At 48.6% G+C, this 24,687-nt stretch overlaps 1 protein-coding gene across 5 annotated transcripts in view; it reads left to right on the forward strand.

Annotated features, from left to right (window-relative positions):
• CABIN1 (calcineurin binding protein 1) overlaps window positions 1–24,687 on the forward strand; it is a 145,560-nt gene that overhangs the window by 10,743 nt on the left and 110,130 nt on the right. For all 5 annotated transcript variants that reach the window (XM_074321575.1, XM_019710328.2, XM_074321576.1 and 2 more), the window contains exons 2-12: window positions 2,628–2,705; window positions 3,244–3,336; window positions 7,758–7,871; window positions 10,906–11,040; window positions 12,556–12,736; window positions 15,130–15,259; window positions 16,621–16,770; window positions 19,609–19,895; window positions 20,966–21,134; window positions 23,364–23,500; window positions 24,086–24,303. In XM_074321575.1, the coding sequence (XP_074177676.1) occupies window positions 2,703–2,705; window positions 3,244–3,336; window positions 7,758–7,871; window positions 10,906–11,040; window positions 12,556–12,736; window positions 15,130–15,259; window positions 16,621–16,770; window positions 19,609–19,895; window positions 20,966–21,134; window positions 23,364–23,500; window positions 24,086–24,303 (1,617 nt within the window). In that variant the 5' untranslated portion in view covers window positions 2,628–2,702. The remainder of the gene's footprint in view (window positions 1–2,627; window positions 2,706–3,243; window positions 3,337–7,757; window positions 7,872–10,905; window positions 11,041–12,555; window positions 12,737–15,129; window positions 15,260–16,620; window positions 16,771–19,608; window positions 19,896–20,965; window positions 21,135–23,363; window positions 23,501–24,085; window positions 24,304–24,687) is intronic.

Genomic DNA, 24,687 nt, shown 5'->3' on the forward strand with positions numbered 1-24,687 from the left:
ACTTCATTAGGGTAATTACCATTTTAACTATTTTTAAGTGTATATAGTTCAGTGGCATTAAGTACATTCACATTGTTGAGCAAACATAGCCACCATCCGTCTCCAGAACTCTTTTCATCTTGCAAAATGGGAACTCTGTCCCATTAAACAATAACTCCCCATTCCCCCTCCCCCAGCCCCTGGCCACCGCCATCCCACTTGCTGTCTTTATGAACTTTCCTATTCTAGGTACCTCATCTAAGTGGAACCATACAATATTTGTCCTTTTGTGACTGGCACATTTCAGTTAACATACTGTAAGTTTCATCTGTGTTGTAGTGTGCGTCAGAACATCCTTTTTAAAGCGGAATAACATTCCATTGTGTGGACAGACCACAATTTGTTCACCCATTCATCCATCCTTGGACACTTGGGTTGCTTCCACCTTTTGGCTATTGTGAATAATGCTGTCAAGAGCATGGATTGCAAAGATTTCTTTGAGATCCTGCTTTCAATTCTTTGGGGCATATATGCAGAAGTGGAATTGCTGGGTTATATGGCAACTTTATGTTTAGTTTTTGAGGAACCATCATACTGTTTTCCACAGTGGCTGCACCATTTTACATTCCTACCAGCAATGCATAAAGGTTCCAATTTCTCTCCATCCTTGCCAACACTTATTCTCTCTCTCTGTCAATAATAGCTAGATGCAGGGTTTTAATGCTATACTTTCTACTTTTCTCTTATGTATTTTCATATTGTGTTCTGGTTACTGGTCCATCATGGCATAGCTTATGGTGAAGCAGCAGTTTCCAAACGTAGTCAGCAGAATTCTTCTTTTTTAAATGCGGAAGCCAGGAGATAAAGTGGCTATCAGCCTAAGGAGAGGTTTGAGTCTTCCTGATCTGTGCAAACGACTGCACTTCCTTCCTTGTAAGAACGCTTGGAGGACTCAAAGCCCGTTGTGGAGGAAGCCTGTGCTCGAGTCACTGCTGGAAGCACTGTTGGCAGTAGTAGTGGCCGTTTTACTTCATAAAAGTAGAGTAAAAGTTCAGTCTGTCTGCTAAGCTCCTTCCCACTGCCTGATGGGTCCTTCCATGGCCCTCTGCCAGCCTCTCACATGGGGCTTTTCTGGCTCCTCCTCCCACCTCCCTAGCTTGTTTGGTGGTACCCCCTCCCATCCCAGCTCCTTAGGTCAGAACCACTGCGGCTCCCTCCAGCCTCCCCGGCACCCAGTACCATGAGTCTTCCTCCTGGAATGTGTCCCCTCCATCCCCACTACTACTGCCTAGCCAGACTCCCAGCATCTCTTAGTTTAATAATAGCTTTATTGAGACATAATTTACATGCCATGCAGTTCACTTAGGTAAGATGTACAATTCAGTGGTTTTTACGGTATTCACTGAGTTGTGTAACCATCTGCACAGTCAGTTTTCGAACATTTTCATCACCCCAGAAAGAAACTATACTCATTAGTAGTCACTCCCTATTTGTCCGTCTCCCCCAGCCCACTATCTGCTTTCTGTTTCTATAGATCTGCCTGTGCTGGCATTTCATATAAATGGAATCAGACAATATGTGGCCTTTGTGACTGGCTTCTTTCATTTAGCATAAGGTTTTCAAGGTTCATCTATGCAATAGTGTGTGTCAGTACTTTAGTCTATTTTACAACTGAATAATAATCCACTGTCTGGACATACTCCATTTTATTTATCCATTCATCAGTTGCTGGGCATTTGGGTTGTTTCCACCTTTAAGCTGCTATGAATAATACTGTTGTGAACACTGGTGAACAAGTTTTGCTGTGGACATGTTTTTGTTTCTCTTGGGTAGATACTTAGCAGTGGAATTTCTTTATTTGACATTTTGAGGAAACACCAGGCCAGTTTCCACGGCGGCTGCACCATTTTACGGTCCCTTCAGTAGTGTATGAGGTTCTGATTTTTCCACATCCTCACCAAGCCTGTCTTTTTTTTTTTTTTTTTTTTTTGCAGATTTCAAACTGATCTGCCTACCTCTAATTTTTTTCCTTTATGTTTCTAACATTTTGTTCACCTGAAAACTGTCTGGCTCTCTTGTCGACCAAACAAAGTTCTGATTCCCTGGCATGTCACCCTCCCGTCCTCCACGCCCCTCCCTGCCGTCAGGCCCCATGTGGGCTCTCGCTTGTCTCCCACCTCCCTATGCCTGCCCCTGCTTCACCGCCCTCCATTGCAGCACTGTGCCTTCCTTGAGGGTAACGCAAGGGCTTACTCTACGCCCTCACCTTATTTGATCCCTTAAAAAAAAAAGTTTTCTTTACCCTTAGATGTTGCCTTGTTTTTCTTTATTTCATTCAACTTTAGAAAAAAAGAATTGTTTATAGAGCCATTGCCTCTGCTGAGCAGTGAGCCAGCCATAGGGGCAGGAGTTGGTTTCACTCTTCCATGTCCTGGCACCTGGTGCCTTGCCTGGCAAGGGCACATAGTCAAGCTGGGGCTCCCTGTGTAACAGACCACACAGCCATCTGAGGCAGTCACTCACCAGCCTGCGTGCCGAGAGCTGGGGAGGCCCGTCGTTTGGGAGACTGGTGCTCAGTGGGCTTCTAGCATTGGGACATTCTTGGTTCTTCATGGGCCCTCTCTCGGTTTGTCCTGTGTCCTCTCCAGGAGACTTGTGGACTGGCGCAGTCTCTGCCAGTGATGGGAAGCGGTGCTAAGCGGCAGTGCTGAAGCTCTCTGAGTATGGTAAGGACTGATGGTTTGCCTGTTTTGCTGGTGTCAGTGTTCTTCTTTACTTCACTCCTGGGGGTGAGGCATTTTCCTGGGTGGACCCTGAAGGCTCTCACTGTGGAGCAGCCTTTTTCCTGGGAGGGCTGTTGGAACATTTGAGGGTGTGGGTGCTTGATCTTCTGTGGAAGTGCCTTGTAGGGCCTCATCATGGTTGTTACAAAGGCATAAGGTTAACCCCTTTCATTGGAACCTGTTATTCCAATGCCTGGGTCTTCTGTGTCGGGTTATTGCTCGGTGTCCCCAGCCTCTGTTCCTTTTACAGTGGACAGTACGCAGGACATGCTCCATGAAAAGATTGGTATGGTCACCCTCAGACGTGTTCTGGTCCTTTTTCCCCCCTAGAAATGTGTTGTCCATTCCCCACACGCTGAGAAGGCCATAGCTGTTCAAGGTAGTTTACGGAGCAGAGCTATGTTCATGATGGGTTGTTGAGAAGATAAGTGACATCTCATCTAAAAGCAGCTCTTCTCTTCCCTCAAACCTCTTTTTCTAGATTCGAATTGCAGCCTTAAATGCCAGCTCCACAGTTGAGGATGAACATGAAGGAAGCTTTAAAAGTCACAAAACCCAGACAAAGGAGGCCCAGGTATGTAATCTATGGTCTTCCTCTGCAGGTGGACCTTGCTTTCCATTTCTGTAGGCGGCACCTCATTTTAAATGCATTCCGATGTCTCCTGAATGGGATTTTAGATCCTGGGAGGTCTGAGTGTTAGGATTGTCTCCACGCCAGAGGGCACAGATGACAGTTAACATGGCCTCAACTACAGCCCCCCTTACACATTTTTGGCTTAAAAAAGACAACCTTGGAGATCTGGTCAAGATGGCAGAGTAGGAAATGCTGTGCTTATCTCCTCTCACAACCACATCAAAATTACAACTAAACTACAGAACAACTCATGGAGAATCGCCTGAAGTCTAGCTGAACCAAAGCCCTACGTCTAAGGATATACAGAAGAAGCCACCTCAAGACTGGTAGGAGGGACAGAGATGCAGAATGGGCTGGTCCCACACCTATGTGTGACCATTAAAAATCGGGAGGGATAACTCGGCTGCAGAGGTTCCCTCTTGGAAGAACAAGGGGTCCCAGTCCCACACCAGGCTCCCCAGCCCAGGATCTCAAGGGAGAGAAGTCCCCATAACTTCTGGCTGTGAAAACCAGAGAAGATTGTGGCTGAGTGACACAGTGGGTGGCTGCACTCACAGGCGCTCTTCTTAAAAGCCCACACACAGACTTACGTGCTGACGGACTCGTTCGATCTGAGCTCCCACACTGGGGCATCAGCTCCAAAGGTGCTAAGGACATATGGGGAAGAACTGAATTGTCTGGCTATGGGGCAAGGGTTGGAGGGGCAGTGTTTTTCCATTCGGAGGATGTGGCAGAAGCCATTGTTTCTTTGTTAAGCCCTCCTGGCTCTGGGTGTACTGACTCAGGCTGCCGCCATATCTGAGTCTCCATCAGCTGGCTAACACTGTTTTTTTGTTCTGGTTCCTTGAGACCCCACCACACCCAACTTTCTGGCACACCCAACCCACTTCCAGTGGCTTTTCCATATAAACGGCTTGTCTTGGCTCATATTGCAGACTTTCCTAAAATTTCCCGTAAGTTCACAAAACTGAAACCAACAGCATCTGGCTTTGGCATATCCCGTACCTCTGGCTGACCAGACCTAAGCTTGGCCTCAGTTGCAGCTTGGCCTCTTGAGGCACCTCCAAGCCCAGCGCAGGTGGCAGACATCTGAGGATTGCTTTGTGGCTCATGCCAGGTGGCCCCAGGCAGGACACAGGCTGCGACTAACTTGACCTGCTGTGGGGCTCCTCCCAGGAGGCCCTGCGGCTAGCCCTTCCAGTGGCCAGTTTCAGACCCAGGGGGAGCATCACCCAGTCACCCCTGGGGACGACACACCCAAAGGGCAGACTAGGCAGGCACCAGAGCCCTGCTAAAGTGAATCCTGCTCCACAGGGTCAGCCTCTGCACCATAGCTCCTCCACTGTACTCAATGGCCAGTTCCTCACAGCCAGTCAGCCTGAACGTCAGTCCCTCTCATTGAAGCACCAACAGCAGCCAAAGCTCAACTATAACAAAAGGGCACATACAGCTCACACAAGGTATACATGGGGAGCACCCTGCTCAGGGGACCAAGAAGACTGTGCCACTGGGCCCCACAGTACACTACTACATAAGGCCAGGAGATACAGCAGCCCTACCTAATACATAGAAACAAACATTGGGAGGCAGCCAAAATAGGGAGACAAACATGTCCCAAATAAAAGAACAGAATAAAGCTCCAGAAAAAGAACTAAACAAAATGGAGATGGGCACAGAGTTCAAAAGACTGGTTATAAGGATGCTCGGTGATCTCAGGGAAAATTTCAACAAAGAAAACATAAAAAAACAAAAAAAAGTCAGAAATAAAGAATACAAAACTGAAATGAAGAATACCATATTTTGCCATGTGTAATGTGTTCCTGTGTATAACGTGCACCCATATTTTTTGGCTCAAACTTTCAGGAAAAAAAATCTTTTGTTTTAATTTTTTAATTCAAATTTTTATTTGTTTACATTTAGGTACTTATTTTTTGTATTATAAAGGAATTGTAGCATTTACTTTTTAACATACTATGGTACAAGAAATTTTATGTAACAAATAATTACAAAACACAAGAACAGATACAAGGTACGAGAAATTTTATGTACCGTTAATAAATTTACGATATTTACACATCTAGAGGGCCAAGAACTCTTCGTTGTTGCAAGTTCATCAGAAGTTCAACAGAACCGATTATTGTAATCCAGGATATTATTTTGCATATGGATATCGTTATTGATTTCTAGAGTTACGCTTTTAATTCATAAGCATAAATAAAAGAATTTAAAACGTTTATATCGATATGGAATTAGTACTACCCATGTATAATGCACATCCTTATTTTTCACAAATTTGGGCAAAAAAATGCACATTATACACGGCAAAATATGGTACTTTAGAGGGAATCAACAGTAGATTAGATAAAGCAGATGATCAAGTCAGTGATTTAGAAGGTAAGGTAGCAGAAAACATCCACTCAGAATAACAAAAAGAAAAAGAATCCAAAAAAAACAAGGATAATTTAAGGGGCTTCCTGGACTACATCAAGTGTACCAACATTCGCATCATAGAGGTACCAGAAGAAGAGCAAGGAATTGAAAACCTATTTGAGGAAATAATGATGGAAAACTTCCTTAACCTGGCAAAGGAAATAAATATACAAGCCCAGGAATCACAGAGTCCCAAACAAAATGAACTCAAAGGGGCTTACACCAAGACACATTGTAATTAAATGCCAAAGGATAAAGGCAAAGAATCTTAAAAGTAGCAGGAGAAAAGCAGTTAGTTACCTACGAGGGAGCTCCCATAAGACTCAGTTGATTTCTCAATAGAAACTTTGCAGGCCAGAAGGGATTGGCATGAACTATTTAAAGTGATGAAAAGCAAGGACCAAGATTACTTTACCTAGCAAAGCTATCATTTAGAATCAAAGGACAGGATAAATAGCTTCCCAGACAAGAAAAAGCTAAAGTGGTTCACCATCACCAAACCAGTACTACGAGGAATCTTAGAGGGGCTTATTTAAGATTAAAAATAAAAAAAAAGATAAAAAATATGAATAATAAAATGGCAATAACTACATACTTATCAACAATTACTTTCAATGTAAATGAGTTAAATGCTCCAATCAAAAGATAAGGTGGCTGAATGGATAAGAAAACAAGACCCTTACACATGCTGCTTCAGATCATTTGAGATCAAACTGAAAGTAAAGGAATGGAAAAACAAAACAGGTAGCAATATTTATACCAGACTAAATAGACTTTAAAACATACCAGACAAAATAGACTTTAAAATAAAGGTTATAATAAGAGACAAAGAAGGACCCAGTAATCCCATTTCTGGGTATTTATCAAAAGAAACCCAAAATGCTACTTTGAGGGGACATGTGCATCTATATGTTCATTGCAGCAGTGTTTACAATGGCCAACATGTGGAGGCAGCCTGGGCGTTTGTCAATGGATGAATGGATAAAGAGGAGGTGGTACATACGTGTATATATAATGGAACATTGCTTGGCCGTGGAAGGGAATGGTTCTTGCCATCTGCGGTGGCATGGATAGACCCTGGAGGGTGTTGTGCCGAGTGGAGTGTCTGAAAGAGAACGTTGCAATGTGATTTCAGTTATATGTGGAATCTAAAGAACAAAACAAGCAAAACAGAAACAAACCCATAGATACAGAGAACATTTTGATAATTGCCAGATGGGAGGGGTTTTGGGGGTAGATGAGAAAGGGGAAGGGATTAAGAAGTACAAATTGGTTGTTACAAAGTAGTAATGGGGATCTAGGGTATAGCACACAGACAATAATATCATAATAGCTATTTTTGGTGTCAGGTGGGTACTAGATTTATTGGGGTGATAGATGGAACAGGGGTTGTGGGTGGAGCAGGGTGAAAAAGGTAAAGGGATTAAGAAATATAAATTGGTAGTTACAAAATATTAATGGGGATATAAAGTAAAGCATAGGGAATATAGTCAATAATATGGTAGTAACTATGTATAGTGCCAGGTGGGTCCTAGACTAGTCAGGGGATCACTTCTTAAATTATATGTGTCTAACCACTATGTTGTACACCTGAAATAAATATAAAATAATATTGAATGTCAACTATCATTGGAAAATTAAAAAGAGGGTAAAGATGAAGGGGAATAAGAGGTTCAGATTTCTAGGTATAAAACCAATAAGGATGTAAAGTACAGCCTGGGGAATATAGTCAATAATATTTTGGTAGTGTGTGCAGTGTCAGGTGGTTGCTGGACTTATGGTGATCACTTTTTTAGGTATATAAATGTTGAATAACTCTTGTGTACACCTGAAACAAATATAATATTGTATGTTAGCTATATTTTAATAAAAATCTCTTTTAAAAAAGACAAACCTTTGTACTGAGTGAAAAGTCCTGTTTTGGTTTTCAGGAAGCAGAGGCTTTTGCCTTATATCACAAGGCCCTGGATCTGCAGAAACACGATCGGTTTGAGGAATCTGCCAAAGCCTACCATGAGCTGCTGGAGGCACGCCTGCTGCGAGAGGTGAGGCGCCAGCAAGGCCGGAGGCAGACCCTGGGGCCAGGCGGCCTGGGTCTGACCTCTGCCCTCCCACTTGGCTGGATAACCGTGGACACAATATTTCCCCTCAGCCCCTCTGCTTCTCCTCCTGGAGAGTTTGCGCTTAGCTGGTTTGCTGGGAGGGTTGACTGATCCAGTGAAACACGCAGAATGGCTCTTGTCTCATAGTCAAAGCTCTGGAATTATCAGCTGTCGCTGTTACTTAGTCTTCATAACCACTCCCAAGTATGTGGCGGGTGTTTGTCCCCATATTATAGTTGTGGAAATGGAGGCTTAATGAGATGCTGATGGCTCAGAGCCTTGCAACTAGTAAAACATTAGAGCCAGGGTTGGAGTCCATGGTTTTCTGATACCTAATGATCTTGTTGGCAGCACATTTTGGAAAATGCGTTTGGGTGACAGCCTGTGAGCTCAGGGAGCCTGTGTAGGCATGATGGGCTTTTGAAAATGTACTTAGAAGGGTTGGGAGGCCACCACACAAGCAGGCTGACGGAGCAGAGCCACGTTGAAGACACAGGGCATGGTATAAAGAGGCTGGCAGGGCAGGACCCGGATCCGGTGTAGGGAGCGTGCTATTTCATCAGGAGGGATGTTTTTTGTTTTCAAGTACTCAAACACCAAACAGACGATGTGGAGTGAGGCAGCAGACAGACTCCATCCACAGGCATTTTAGGAACCATACAGTCCTACAGTCGAGCAGTCTCTCCTACAATCCCAGGAAGGCAGACACTTGTGTCTCAAGCCCCCCCCCCCCCACCCCGATGGTTTCCCCCACTGATGAGGCAGATGCAAAGTGAATTCTAATTGTCAGCAGAAAGTGTTTATCCCTTTTCTCCCTCAAGGTATCTCTTCGTATTCCTGTGTTTCCCCGAAAATAAGACCAACCCGGACTATCAGCTCTAATGCGTCTTTTGGAGCAAAAATTAATGTAAGATGCAGTATTATATTATATTATATTATATTATATTATATTATATTATATTATATTACATTACATTACATTACATTACATTATATAAGATCCATTCTTATATTAAAATAAGACCGGGTCTTATATTAATTTTTGCTCCAAAAGACGCATTAGAGCTGACGGTCCAGCTCGGTCTTATTTTCGGGGAAACATGGTAATTGTATAGCTTGTTAAGATTCTTTGGGGCCAGTTTAGTGTCTTGGAATTAGGGCTGTGGGAATGGTGACCCACTCCTCTCTTATTAGTAGGAAGTGAGTGAGGGCCCAGAAAAGGAAAATGACTTGATTCTACTTTTACTGAGCGCCAGTTACGGGCCAGGTGCTGAGAATGTTTCAGGAGGGGCCTTCCCTCTCAGGCCACAGGGGAGCAGGCCTTGGAGACGTGAGCGGGGTGAGCGCAGCGCTAAGCCAACAGCCTGAGAACAGAGCTTATTCCAGGTGGGCCCAGCACCTGATGAGCCAGGTTCCGGGCCTTTGACTGAAGGGCACTGGCCATCTATTAGCCTTGGAGTCGTAGGTGTGTCCATCTCTCTCTGTCACTTTCAGTCTTTAAAAGATTGTTTTAGCACCCTCTCCCTTCACTTATAAAAGTAAAACATGCTCATTGTAAACAATTGAAAAGCACAGAAAAGTTCCTTTTCACACTCATTTGGCAGTGGTGTGAATTGCGTAATTACAGTCTTACAGCCACTTGGCGTAAACAGGCCTAGAACGCAGCTGGCTTCTCAGAAGTGCGCAGCTTAGCTGCTGGGCAAGCTGGCGGGGGCCTTTCATACCCCTGGGCATCATCGTGTCTTTCACGGAGGATGAAGCGTAGTGCTGAAATCTAGCTGGTCAATTAGATGCAAGTTAGTTACGAGAGTTTCTGCTGTAACGTGTGGATGTGTGGCTGACTAATTAGTCTCTGAAGTAGCCTCACAGCCTTTATAATTGTGTTTACACCATTTTTTGGACAGTTCTGTACCTGGTGGGGCAAAAGTGCCTGGATCCCAGTCCATTCTTGGGGATCATTCTTCAGTATAAGCCAATGACAGTAGAAAATACTGAATGAAGCTTGATTTGAGCTCTTCAGTGTTTTTGATGGGATTCCTTAAGAGCTCTAGGGTAGGCTTCTAGGGTTAGTCAAGGGGTGCTTCCTGAAGTTTCCTTGGGTCTTGGCTGTTCCAAACATAAAGCATGACGTGTGAACATGACCTGTCCCAAGGCAAGGCTGGGATGTGGACTTGCCCCTGGAAACTACTTCTTTATGTCAGTCAGTTTCTCTGTTAGAAAATCAATTACTCTTTGTCCTGTGGTTAGAGTAATAGCTTTTCTAATCAGTGGTTTCTTAGTAATTGTGAGGTCTTCTAAGAGTTGTCATAAATGCTGTAGTAAAATAACTTTTTATATAAAGCATGTTTACAATTTTTGTGCTCTTTTGGCTCACTTTCACTTGCTATTTAGGGTAGGGATTATTGTCCTTATGTTAGTTACAAAGCTCTTCGGGACACTAACTTTTTAGTTAAAGTAACTTGTCTATGGCCATGTGACAAATTACTGAGTCAGAGCTCAGCCTCCTAACTCCTACTCCAGTTCTCGTCCTGCTGCAGGACGTGTAGGGATGTGTAAATTGGCTGCCTGGGCACTTGCCTGTGGTGAAGCTCCAGGCCCAGCCTGCTGTCCCCAGGCAGCCTCCCCACACTCTATCCCCCATCTTCAAACCTGCTATGGGGGCCCAGAAATGTCACCATCCAGGCTTGCACCGTCAGGCATGGCGCTGGTGGTGCGGAGGGTTCCCTGTCCATCTTTTGGTGTCCAGACTACCGCAGACTGCCTCGTGGTGGCCTGACCTGTCTTCCCTGTGTGCTCGGAGCTGGAGGCGTCCTCTAAGAACAGCTGGTGCAGTCCTTTCATTTTCCAGTGGAGGGTGGCACCAGACTGGACCAGGGGCCTGTGACAGGCCAGCCCAGAAGCCAGGTGTCCTGCTGACTGCCTGCTGAGGCTTCAGGGCCAAGTGTCACCTCTCCTTCTCTGTTTGCTTTGTTGACAGGCAGTTTCGTCTGGTGATGAGAAAGAAGGGCTGAAACACCCTGGGCTGATGCTGAAATATTCCACGTATAAGAACCTGGCCCAGCTGGCAGCCCAGCGAGAGGACCTGGAGACGGCCATGGAGTTCTACTTGGAGGTATGGTTTTGGCACTGCTCACTTCCCTTGGTGTTTTTGAAAGTTCTTGGTGGAGGCGGGTGAGGCTGTGGTCTTTCTGGCTGAAAAGAAGAATTTGTAGTGATACATCACTAAGCTGTAGTCCCCAAGGCCCTGGTCAGTGGGTGATAACAGTGAGTTCAGAGAGGCCTGGGGAGCAGGGCCAGCGTGTGCGTTCTTCCTCTGCCACGAGGGTATGTGTGACTACAGGTGAGTAGCTTCAACTCTCTGGGCCTCCGGGTCTGCACCAATATAATAGGCCAGTACAATGGGAGTAATAAAATGGTGAAAAATTAAAGGAATTTGTACATATACAAGTGCAAAGAACAGAGCTGACACCGGGCACCCTGTACCTGTTCATAATATTACTGCCATTGTTTCTGTATTACTGTCCCATCTCTGTAGGCACCTCCGACGTGCCAGACGCCATGCTCACTGCTTTCCATGCACGCGCCAGTCCTCACACCATTGTGCAAGGAAGGTGTCTTTATCCTCATTTTAGTGACGAGAAGGAAGCTCAGGATCATGCTCTTAGTCCATGCTGGAGGGATGTGAACCGAGGTCTGTCTCTAGAGTCCATAATCTTTCCAGAATCCCACAGGACTTTCTTTCCACCCTCCCCCTTCTTCCGCCTCCCACCCCATTCCAGTTCAACCCGTTATTTCTCAGTCTAGTTGTGTAGGACACAGCTCCCTGGCCCATGCTGGTGTTATGAGCCTTGCGCTCCCCCAGCTGAGGCAGCCGGTCGCCGGTCCTCGGTCAGCCGCTCACAGCATCTCATGGCAGCTCTTGCCAGCTGCCGGCCGCTCACCATGGCCACCAGCTGCTCATGATGGCCAACGATAGTCCACGGCAGCACTCAGTAGCCCACGCCAACCTCTGGCTGCTCACGGCGGCCCAGCTCCAGGGAGAGCCGTTGTACACAATCTTAGCTGTAGAGGGCACAGCTCACTGGCCCATGTGGGAATCGAACCGGTGACCTTGGTGTTAGGAGCACGGCACTCTAAGCACCCAAGCCAGTGGACCGGCCCAGGATTTTCTTTTAATTCTACTTCTTTTACTTTTTTTTTTACCTATCAAGTATGTAAGAAATACAGATGTTCAGAGTGACAAAATACAGAGGGTGCCAAAAACAATGTATACACATTTTAAGAAAGGAAAAAACTGTATTAAAATCATGCTGATGGTAACCACTTTGAGCACCTCTTGTAATTGCAGAAGTCAAACGTGACTTGTATTCATCTTTTGTTATCGGTATATGTTATTACAATTTTAATACAGTTTTTCCTTTCCTAAAATGTGTATACATTTTTTTGGCACCCCCTGTGTATTAAGAAAGTGTTCTGAATGAGGTAAGTTGGTCCATGTAACTTCTATTTGCAATTTCCCCAGATAGTTTGAGTGGCTGGGCTGGTGCTGTGCCCCCCTCGTCGTCACAGGCACCTTCTCAGCGAGAGAGCTGACTATGTGTTCATCCTCTGCTTGTGCTGCTTCCAGGCGGTCATGCTGGACTCCACAGACGTCAACCTCTGGTATAAAATCGGCCACGTGGCCCTGAGGCTCATCCGGGTCCCCCTGGCTCGCCATGCTTTTGAGGAAGGGCTGCGGTGCAATCCTGACCACTGGCCCTGCTTGGACAACCTCATCACTGTCCTGTACACCCTCAGTGATTACACAAGTGAGTCAGGCTTGGATGCTTTCTCCCATGTCCTGTGTTTTTGGGCCAGAGGAAGGAGGGTGGCTTGGGTAAGCTGCAAGTCAGTTAGCACTGAAGGTCGTCTTGCCCAATTGTCAGGGAAAACGGAGATGTTGCATCCCTGCTTCATTCTGCTTGTCTGTCTTACTCAATTGAGATTTATCAAGTGCGTTACAGTAATAGGTAGCGTGCTCTCTGAGTGGTTTTCCCTTCGGTTATCTCATTTCATCCCTGCATTGTCTCATCCTACGCCAGAACCCATTTCTATAGCTTGCTGACTGATGGCCTAGCAGCAGCAGCTTGACTCTTTCTGGTGCCAGGGAGCTCACTGAAACAGCCTATTCCTTTGCAGAGCAGCAGGGCTGCTGGACGGTCTCTGCTAGACAGAGCCCCAGTCTGCCTTCCAGTTCTTCAGCTCCCTAGTCTCGGCCTTGCCCAGGGAACACATCTGCCCCTTGCTCGGGCTCGTCCTGAGGCACTGGGTAGGTGTTGTGGCCTTGGGGGGTTCTGGGTCTCTTATGGGGGCCAGTCTCCTCTGTGCGCCCTGTGATGCCAGAGGTGGAGGGTGGCTTTCCAGGAGCACTCTGAGCAGGGCTCAGTGTAGTTGGAGCTGCAGGCTGGCCCCAGCAGAGCCCAGTTCTCCTTTTCAAGACAGACATGCTGATGAGCCCTTGCTATTCCTTTCAGATTTATGCTTGGGTGGCTGACTTGCAAAAGCTTTTTCCTTCTCTTTTTAAGGACAAACAGCGCTAGGGTGGAGTAGGTTGAGAAGCACTAGGGCCCACTCACACATCCCCACCTCCAGCTCTTGTTCTCCATAACCACTTTTTAAATCTTTTCAATTGCGGTAAAACATGTACATAGCAAAATGCACATCTGAGGTCCATCAGTTTGTATATGTGAAATTCACACGTCAAGGTGCAAAACATTTGCAGAGCCCCAGAAGGCAGGCTGCTTTGGGTCCCTGTCCAGTCGTTACTACCCACTGAGGTGACCTTGATTTCTCCCTTTTGTCACCAGATGAGTTCTGCCTATTGCTGAACCTCCTCTAGGTGGCGTCAGATGGCAGCAGGTATTCTGTGTCTGGCTCCCTGGGCTGTGGTTGTCCTGTCTGGGAGTGCACCCGTGTAGGGTGTGGTTTTCGCTAGGCCTTTTTTATTGCTGTGTCATCTGTTATATGCATATACAATTGGACCGGTCTGTGCTTGGACGTTTGGGTTATTTTCAGATTTGGGCTCTCGCATAACGCTGCTATGAATGTTCCTGTACTCTTCCTTCAGTGGACATAGGCACTCATTCTGTTGGTTGCCCCGTTTTCACTCCCACCAGCAGAATATGGTAGTTCCATTGGGGCACCGTTTTGACTCGAGCAGTTTATTCTTCCAGCCAGAGGCATTTAGTCTCTGCCTAGATGCTCTTGCTGTAGCTTGGGTGCCACCTTGAGGTGGAACAGTTGTCAGTGTTCAGCCTTCTGTCCCTGTCCACCTGGTTTAGGTCTTTGTACCCCCTCTTATGGTAGGAGAAATTGTACTCGGTAAACTTAGGCCCTGTGGAAAAATAGGTTCAAGGGACTGACCTGATGCATATATGGGTAAGACCCCTGGTAGATGTGCCACTCTAAACCCAAAAGGAAAAGCAGCCCAGTGGTATGCATACACTTAAGAAGAGCAGGCACAGGTGCAGGGACGTAATGCCTGCTGACCACCTCTTGTTCCCCTGAGACTTCTCAGGCCCTCCTTCTGCCACTAGTGCAGCTAGCTGTACTGCAGCTAGAGTGCCTGCTGTGAACCAGTGTCATCCAAATGCCCAGTGCCCCCCTGGTTTTCTCTCTGGAAGTCACTGATGGCCGCCCTCTAGTCCCACTGTGGTTGCCAAGAAACCATGTCTTTGTGTACAGATGGAGTCGCACTATGACTCGTCCCCTGCCTCTTCCCCAAGCTGTTTTGTGGCCTTCCTTCTGGTCAGTAAGCACACCCCTCAACCATCTGTGCAGCGGCTGCTCGGCAACCCAATGTGTGGATCAGAGAAACCTTGCTGTTCTGCAATTAGCCAATAGCTAAGCACTGTGGGCCCCGTAGGATTGTTACAGCAATTCCTAGAAGTGGGATTGCTGGGTGGATTGTGTATGATGCGTGTGGTTCTCCAGAAAGGTTGTATAGTCTGTCCTCTCCAGCAGTGTTTGGGTTTCCTTCTCTACTGTGGGTAATATTATTTTCAGAAATCTTTCCTGATTGAGTCAGTTAAAATGGGATCTCATTGTTGTTTATTGTGCATTTCTTTGATCCCAGAGCAGGAGCCTTCTCCTGGTGTTAACTGGCAAGGCTAGAGCTTCAGAATGCATAACCAGAAGTCGTAACTGTTTCTTTCCCTGCCAGCGTGTCTGTACTTCATCTGCAAAGCTTTGGAGAAGGATTGCCGGTACAGCAAAGGGCTGGTTCTCAAGGAGAAGATCTTTGAGGAGCAGCCTTGTCTCCGGAAAGACTCCCTCCGAATGTTCCTTAAATGGTAGGTCCTGCCTCTTCTCTTGCCGGGTCTGCACTCCCTCCTTCCCTCCCCGAGTAGCTGGTGACCTTGTTCTCGCAGGTCTTGACCTCCTGGCGGATGAGCCCCTGGGTTTCATGCCCTTCATCGTTGTCTAGAGAACTGGCTTTGATCTGCCTTGTGCGTTACTCAGCTGTGTACCTAATCTCAGCACTGCCTCCCTGCTGGCTGTCCACGGTTGTCAGCTCTCCTCTGAATGCACCTTGCTTTCTCGCCACCCCCCGTCCCTTTCCAGGATTTTGCTCCTGGTGCTGCCCAGGTTCATTGTCCCAAAAGCACCTTTGATCCTGTGCCACTCCTGCCTTGCCTCCAGGACAAAAGCCGTCCTCGGTAGTATTGCCCAGGAGGTCCTTTGCAGTCTGACCCTCCCCCACCCTGTTCTTTTCCTGCTTCTCCCTCCCCAAGGAGAACAGTCCAAGGTCTCTGGGAGATTCTAGGCCTGGCCCCCTTTGTGCTCTGTCCTGTCTCTGCACCCCGGCTCCCACTGTGTTCTCACCTGGAATCATCTTCCCACCTCTCCATGTGTCGTGCCATTGCGCGTCCTCTGTGTTGCAGCGCTCAGGCCACCTCTCAGCAGCTTTCCAAGCTCTGACTGCCTCCCCCAGCCCTCCAGCTGAACCCACTCCTCCATCCTCTGCTGTTTCCTTGGCCCTTGGAACTCCCTGCTGTGTGGCAGGGGCGGGTGGGGGTTAACTGTCACTTATCTCAGTCTGTCCCTTGTAAGACTGTGCCTCTAGTTCACATCTGTCCTGAGGACACTGACCTTTGGAGAGACATAAAACAGATACACCCATGAACCAGTAGCTCTGTGGTGGATCCCTGCTGGGCAAGAGGGCAGGTACTGCTGGGCCACCTCTAGCAGAGGTGTGTCTGCTGTGGGAAGGCCCCCCCGCCAGGCCTCAAAGCCCCCCCCTTTCTGTAGTTTAGAGACACTGGGGACTTTGGGGAGCTGGGCTGGTCTGATCACCTTTTGTTGGGATCCTCTAGTTAAATTCTTTAAAAATTTTCTATAAATAATTGAGAGCAAGATTTTATTTTACTGTGGCTTTTCTGACATTACTCTGATCTTGTTAATACGTGTGAAAACCTCTTGCTCAGTTTTGAATTGCAGAAGGAACAAAGGGTATCAGTCATTTCTAGTGTATGTGGCTATTAAGAATGCTAATTACTGCCCTTCCACAGCCAGACTCAAGTGGTTATTTTATTTGGAGGAAGGATTAATATAGATTAAAGGGTATTAACTTTACTGCATCCCTGTCTGTAAAATTTCAGCTTTGGCTCTAGTTTGTAGCGTTGTAATTTCTCCTTGTCTTACACACTGTTAGTGACATGTCTATCCATGATGTGTCGGTGAGCGCGGCGGAGACACAAGCCATCATAGGTGAGGCCCTGGGGCTGCGGAAGAAGAGGCAAGCGCTGACCATGCGGGAGAAGGAACCGGACCTGAAGTTGGTGCAGCCCATCCCCTTCTTCACGTAGGTCGTCTGGGTCTTGGGATGAAGAGTCGGCTGGTGGTTGGGAGCTGGCTGCACCTTGAGTGATGGCTGGAGGTGTGTGACTGCCGAAGCAGCTGGGCCTCTCCCAGGAAGGTCCTGTCTTAGTCCCTCTTTGCTGTTGCCATTCTTGACCCTAGCCACCTGCCACATTCCTATAAGCCCCCGCTTAGTCTGCTCTACCCAGACGGGAAGAGAAAACTAATAGTTGCCAAGCACTTGGTAGGAGGAAACGAGGTTCAGAGCAGTTAAATGGTGAAAGGGGAGCCTGGAGTTGATCCCAGGTCTGGGTTCCCTGGTTCTTGAGTCCAATCTCTCCCTCCAAGGCCCTTGTGAGTCCCATGGTGTATAAACTCCACCCTCCCCGCCGAAGGACAAGCTGGTACTGGCAGCCCCCTGGATTTGGGATAATTTAGCTCCTTAGTGAGATCTGGCATGCAGTTTGTGTTTTTAAAATTCTGACATCATATCTTGAGTTTAAATTTAGCGTGCCTTGGCAGCAGCATTCCTTCCCCCCTTTTCGTACTCTGAGGCGTTGTCACCATAGTGGCGTGCAACTTCTGTCTTGGATCAGATAGACCTGGGTCCAGTCCTGGCACCCAGAGCTCGGTGACCTTGGGGCTGTTACATGCCACTCCCTGAAAACGGAGGGAAATAGCCCTCTCTTGTAGGGTCATCGTGATAATTAAATAGAACACCTGGTAGCTAGCAGCGTCAGCATTTAGCTCACACCCAGGAAGAAGGGCTGGCTCTGCTCCGCATTATTGCTACTGCTTGTCCGTTCCCACGTGTTGAGTTTCTCAGGTCTGTCTTCCCACACGCACTGAGAGGGGCAGGGACAGGGGCTGCTCGTCGGGCTGCTCTTGGACTCTTATCAGGTGCTCTTTCCCCCCATTTCGTCAGCTGGGTCAGGAGCCCCGTTCCATCTGAGTCTGGGCTCCCCACCCAAGAGGGTTGGGGGATTTTGAAGGGCCCTGGGTGCCTCCCTGTTACAGGGAAGGAGCGGATGTCCCGAGGGAATCACGCTCGCAGGGGTTGTGCTGATGTGATTGGAGAAGAGAAGCTGTGAACTGGCGTCACGGCCGCCCTCCGTGGTGCGGGGTGAAGGCCAATGGAAGCGTGAGGGGGTAGGTTCTGCTGCAGGAGGCATTGCCGTTAGGTAGGTCTGGGACTGGCTTATTAAAGGAAGAGGACAGAGTTCCTTCTCTGGGAGCAACGGTGTGGGGCTTTTCAAATAACCACCGTCTATTCTACGACTCAGCACACTTTTCCTGTGAAGAGCCAAATAGTAAATGCTTTAGGCTTTTTGGGCCCGGTATCGTCTCTGTTGTGTATTCGTGTGTGTGTGTGTGTGTGTGTGTGTGTGTGTGTGTGTGTTTTAAAAACCCTTTAATGTGAAATCCATTTTTAGCTTATGGGCTGTATAGAAGAGGCTGTGGGCCACCCCTGGTCTATTCAGTGCCTACTAGGCATGAGCAAGGCACAAGTAAATGAAATTATATCTTTAAGGCATTTGATAAAATATAGCTAGTGAGCAAATTCTTCTTTGTCCAAATGTAACCCTTACTAAAGACAGGAAAGGACTAGTCAGAAATCCATTCTAGTCCTAGGAGCCTCCATTTGGTTAGATTCTGGATTTTGAAGCACTGTCCTTTTCATTCCTTTCACAACGTTTACTGGATACCAGCTTCATGCTCTATGCTGGGAACGCAGCATGGAAGGGCCTGGTCCCTCGCTGGGGCGATCCCAGGGGTAGTCAGTCACCCAGAAGCTGATAGGCACCCTGAGGAGAGAAGCACGGCACTGGAGAACTTATACTGGGTTCCACCCTGCTTTAGGGGTTGGGAGTCTGACAGAGGAGTGGGCATTGACCAGGCAGAGGCTCTGGGGCATGGGTGGGAGTGTGGTTTCTGGGCAGAGGGAAGCCTGTGCAAAGTCTCTGTGGTAGGCAGGAGCGTGATTTTGTTTCCAGAACTGAAAGAAAGTTAGCATGGCGGGAGTGTAGGGGGCAGTTGGCCAGGCCAGGCTGTGCAGCACCATGGGGCCAGGCTAAGGATTTTGGTTTTACATTTAGAGCAAGGGCAGCCATTCAGGGATGGACGGGTGGATGGATGGATGGATGGATATATATTGCCACACCACATCATACCAACACACAACATACATGATCGTAATACACAACACAACACGTAACATAACAGAAAACACAAAACAATAGCATACAATATAACATGCCATACCATAACACAACATACCATGTCACACATGATATAACACACAATCAAACACACAAAGGTCTTGGTTTGCCGTCTAGCAGCCCTGGCCCACGTGGGCACTCACTGAGATGCCGCTCCTAAGAGGCCCTGCCAAGGGCCCATTCAGCCCCTTCAGACCATGTTCCTGTTAGTAGCCCTCCCTTACCCCCTCGCCACCAAAAAACCAGACTAGTGGTAGCAGAGAAGTGCCACAGATGTTTTAAAGATTCGACCTATAGGGAAGGAGCTTTTAAAGTGAGCCAGTAGTTTTCATACCTTTCGGTTGAGTCTGAAGGTGCCTGAAGCTGAGCTGCTTCAGGGCTTCTGATGGGGTGAGGGGAGGAGGGATCCAGGCCCCTGCCCCTGCTCCAGCTGCTCCACCTCAACTGTGTTAGACTCAAGATTTCGTCAGTAATGTCAATGACAAAACCGTGACCAGTCCCTTTCCCTCATGGAGATGGCAGCCCCCGGGCCAGTTCTGCTGCCTCTCTACGGCCAGCTGGCCCTGTGTTCAGAACACCCTACGATAGGGTCCTGAACAAGTGTGGTGACTGTCTCCTTGCAGCTGGAAGTGCCTCGGAGAGAGTTTGCTGGCCATGTACAACCACCTCACTACCTGCGAGCCCCCACGGCCCAGCCTCGGCAAGAGGATCGACCTCTCTGACTACCAGGACCCCAGCCACCCTCTGATGTCCTCTGTGGTGGTGGCGCCAGTCAGCGTGATCCAGTCAAGCCCCGTCAGTGCCAACCCGGCCATGACTGTGGCAGAGCCTGTGCTCTCCTATTCCCCCGTGGCTGCAACCAGCTTCCCGCTGCATAGTCCCAGCCTGCTGGAGACCAGTGTTCCTATGGGTGAGCAGGCCTCTGGGGTTGGCTCCTGGGGAAACCAAGTTTGCTGAGCAGGAATGAGTCTTGGGCTTAGCTGGTCTCTTCAGAGGGATGGGTCCTCCTGACACTCCTGGTCTGAGGTTTAAGCAAGAGCCCCCCTAGCCCCACAGGGGAGCCTCTTGGCCTGCCACTCCTCAGGGGCCTTCCTCCTCAGTAATGACGCCCCTATAAGGAGGGGGTCAGGGCTCAGGAATACAGATCCTTGGGACCACTCGTCACCCAGCTGGTAAGTCCTGGCGTACAGGTCGCTCTTCCTGCGTGTGCTGTGTGAGCTGGCAGGTCTCTCGGTTGGTTCTGCTCAGTTGCTGGCCACGTGCCACGGCACCGAGCACTGCTGTGCACTAACAGTCTGAGTTCTTTAGCCTTAAAAACCAGCAAGCAAAGTTATCACCATATGTGGTAGTATATTTTTGATTGGTTTTATTGATTTTTATTATCATTGGAGTTGTAAAAAATTTCAGACAAAAGCTCCCAAGGCTTTTTTATTTTTTATTTTTCTATGCCACTGAAGAATATCTGGCAGTTACAGAAATTTCTGAACACGTACACGATTGTTTCTAACTTTTTAACTTAATCATGCATGATATTCCTCTATTCTCTGTATAATTCACAAGATTCTCACCCACATCGTATCATTGGGTGCTCACAGAATCCTGGGTAATGGGTAGAGATAGCTTTCTCTGTCCCATCCCAGGTTCATCCACGATGCCCCAGAGGCCCTTGCAGCCAGCCGGCACTAGGGGTGGGGGGTTGGGGGAACATTTAACTCTGAGACCCTGTTGTCCTGTAGCCGTGCAAAGTAGTCTTGAGATCTGGCTGTGGGCTCTGTGAATTCGAGAAAGGAGTGCAAGTTAAGCAGTTTGAAATTAACTTTTCCTCAGGACTCTTGTTAAAGAATAGATGGGAGATTGCTTGAATGTCAAAGAAGATAAAGATTAAACATGCTGGTAGAGTTACGAAAGGGGAGCTATGTGTCTTGTGGTGCATTTTCATGCCCTGCCCCTGTATGATTTCCATGTGCACTCTTTGTGAAGGTGATGTTTCTGGGGGAGATAAATCCAAGAAGGGAGTAAAGCGGAAGAAGATTTCAGAAGAGAGTGGGGAGACAGCGAAGCGGCGGTCTGCCCGTGTCCGAAACACCAAGTGCAAAAAGGAGGAGAAAGTAGACTTCCAGGAGCTTCTGATGAAATTCTTGCCACCCAGGTTCAGTGCACACTTTTTCTGATTTGCAGGCACACAAGCCTCTAGTGTACGCCGCCAGTAAGCCACCAGTAACGTTTCCCATTCTATTGCTGCCCTCTCCTCTGAGCACCTCCTTTGTTTTCCCATAACACCTGTGCAAACGACTGAGGCATAGATCCCACTGCATTAGGATCTTGGGTTTTTCTGGCTTCTCCTGCCTCTGAGCTTCCTGAGGGCAGGAATCATGACTTGTGCATCTTTTGGAGGACCAGGCACTTTCTGGGCTCTCAGGAGATGAGTGGATTCCGGAGCTGGAGGTAACACTCTTATTTCCCACTTTTGGAGGGCCTGGGGCTGCTCTTCCTTGGATGCAGATACCACGAAACCCCACAGAAGGGGCACCCCTTCTGTGTTCAGGGAGAGTGCCTGTCTGGTTTCTCCAGGCTCAGCAGGATTCCCTCACATTATGAGAAGGTGGAGGATGGGCTGGTAAATCTTGGTTTCACAGGCTCTTAGTGTTCCTCAAAGAAGTCTTGCAGGAGGGGAAGGGCTAGGCTGCCTGGAGCTGGGGGTCCTGGGCCCCAGTGCTCCTTCTGTAGGCTTTCACCAGCCCTCCTGCTTTCTGTCCTTGCCTTCTCACCTCCTTCAGAGACTCCAGGGCCCTCCATTCCTGAGCCTCCCCAGGGTTTAGGGTGCCAGTGGGGGAGCTTCTTGATGCTCCCTTCCCTCTGCCCTTAGCTGAGTGGAGAAAGCAGTTCAGTTTCTGCTGGTCTGTCATCTTTCTGCCTTCTAACATTTGGTGGGCACAGCTCATGTCTCCTGGGGCTTCCTCCCCAACCCCCTGTCTTTGTGAGTTTATACCTTTTTATTCCTTCGCGGTCACTGGAGTTTGGGAGGTAACCCTATGTGTTCAGTGTGCGTCTTTACCCAGGAGTCCTCAGCTGGGGTTTTGGCCCATGACAGTTTGTTTCAGTGGCAGTGGCAGCAACATCCAAGTGGAGGAGGAGGAACCAGAGGCTTTAGGGGGCTGTAAATCCATTCTATGGCAGAATTCCTAATTTTCCTAATTTGGTGCCTTTTTTTCTGTGGTGCAAGTGAAATGCTTAGAAATTGAGGTTCTCGGTGAGCAGAGAACGCAGTGTTCTCTGATCAATTCCTCCTAAAGCTCAGCCCTGGGAACAGGTTTCCCATTGGGAGAGCTCAGGATGGTGCTGTGGCTGGTGACGTAAGAGGTCTGTGCGACCATTTCCCCAGCTGCCCCTCAGTCCTGCTGTCCCACCCCAATGTCTTGTTCCCTTTATCTGGAATGACTTCTGCCTCCTTATCTTTGTTAGTGTGGTTTGCACGTCCTGTGTGGTTTGCACGTCTGCTTCTTTGAATGGCCAGGAAGAGCCATGCGCTCGCTTGCCTGCAGTAGTCACCCTTGGGGGGTGGGGGGGTGCACGCAGTAAGTGAATGAAGACATTGAAAAGTGCCCCGCGTGCTTGTGCTGAAAGGCTGCTCGGCTGAGGGGAAGCTACAAGGACGCTAAACGTAGTCCTTGGGAGGAGCTGAAAGGAATGGTGCCTGCTGGGCGAGGCCTCTGCAGTTCCCAAGCTCTGTGAGGAGCCCTGGGGGAACCAAGCTCAACAGGGCCTGATGTGCCCCCCGTGCTTCATATGCCCACCCCTTCTCTCCTGCTCACTGGGCTCCCCTCAGTTATTAAAACATACCAGGTGCTCTTCTGGCTTGTCCCTCTGGACCTGTCCTTGTCCTGCTTCTTGGCGTTGCCATCTCCTTTCCTCCTCGTGTTGGTGTGAATGTCGCCCTGTCTCAGAGGCCTTCCTGACTCTGCTCTCTAAGGGTCCCTCGGGACAAGCACTCGGTTGTGCTTGGACCTTATTTGGGTTCTTTGTTTTCGTGTGTCTGCTTCTTGCCTGTCTCTCACGTTAGAAGGTAAGCCTACTATGAGCAGGGTCTGTCCCACTCACGGCGGAATTCCGGTGCTTAGCACAGCAATTGGCACGTGCTGGAGCTCAGCAACCACCTGTTGAGGGAACGAATAAAAGAGTGAGGGTGCAGACCAGATGCCAGTTTACAAAGGCCTGCAGAGAAGCAGAACCTCTCAGGGGCCTGGGTTCTGCCCTCCGCTGCACACTTATTCTAGTTTTCTCTGCCTGGCTCAGATTTCGTTTCTCTCATAATAAGAATTCAGGCGCTTGTGTCAGAATGTGTGATGCGGCTGATTTGATTTTGGTGTGTTCCATGCAGGCTAAGAAAGCTGGACCCCGAGGAGGAAGATGACCCCTTTAATAACTATGAAGTCCAGTCAGAAGCCAAACTGGAAAGCTACCCGAGCATTGGGCCTCATAGACTGTCGTTTGACTCGGCTACCTTCATGGAGTCTGGTAGGAATTAAGCAATATGATCATTTAATGTGGGGAATTCTTCCTCCTGTTATCCTGTAACCTGATTAGATTTGTTCTGGGAAAATGGTCCTGGGTGTTTTTTAAAGTATGTCAAAGAGCTTCCTGGATTTGTTTTGGGTCTGAGCTCCGTGGTCAGCTAGGAGTTCTGCCGAAACATGCAGGCTCATACTTGACTGCTCCCTGAGGGACTTGTGCTTCAGGCCAAACCCAGGGGCACGGCTTCACAAGTCACATGTATCTGACACACTGCTGAGTGCGTGTTGTGTGCCAGATAGCGTGCTTTGTATTTTTGTGCATGGTCTCGCTTAGTGCATATGGTAGCACTTGGAGGTCAGCCCTTAATACCCACCTTAGACCAGCAGATTCAGAGAGACTTGGGCACAGCTGGTGAGGGCTGGAGCCAGGATTGGAATCCGCAGCCTAACCTCAGCACCCTGTGATGGGAGGACCTGGGCTTTCCCCACCCCTGCTGCCGCTCTCCTCTCTCCTCTTCCGAAGAGAATGGGAGACCCTGGTACAGAAGGTCCTTCCTTCAGGTCAGGTTGTTTCTCCCTCCCTGAGCAGAGAAGCAGGATGTGCACGCGTTCCTGCTGGAGAACTTGACCAATGGAGGTATTCTGGAACTGATGATGCGCTACTTAAAGAGCATGGGCCACAAGTTCCTGCTGAGGTGGCCGCCTGGCCTGGCGGAGGTGGTGCTCAGCACCTACCACAGCTGGAGGAGGCACAGCACCAGCCTGCCCAACCCGCTGCTGAGGGACTGCAGCAACCAGCACATCAAGGTCGGGCACATGGGGGGGCCTTTCGGGGGCCGGCACCAGACTGGGCCCACGGGGTGGGCACAGGGACCTTAGGGACCTTCTGTGGGTGACCCTGCTCAGCTGCATTGACTTGTGGGCCCAGAACCTGAGCCCCTGGGGGTTTGGAGCAGGAAATCATGGGACCTGGCCTAGAGAGATTGCTGGGGGCTGAGTGTTCGATGCCCTTGGGGGTGAGAGTGGGTGCAGGGTTGTCGGGAGGCTGTTGCCTGGTTAACCATGTGGTGGCAGTAGGTGAGGGTTCTGGAGGCAGAGCTGACAGGATGAACTGCGTGTGAAGGTGCTGGGGTGAGATGGGGAGGGCGCCTAGAATGGGCCCAGGCCTGGGGCTGGTGATGGAATGGTTCC

This window comes from Rhinolophus sinicus, linkage group LG16, assembly GCF_036562045.2.
Source record: "Rhinolophus sinicus isolate RSC01 linkage group LG16, ASM3656204v1, whole genome shotgun sequence".
In the NCBI taxonomy this organism is placed as follows: Eukaryota; Metazoa; Chordata; class Mammalia; order Chiroptera; family Rhinolophidae; genus Rhinolophus; species Rhinolophus sinicus.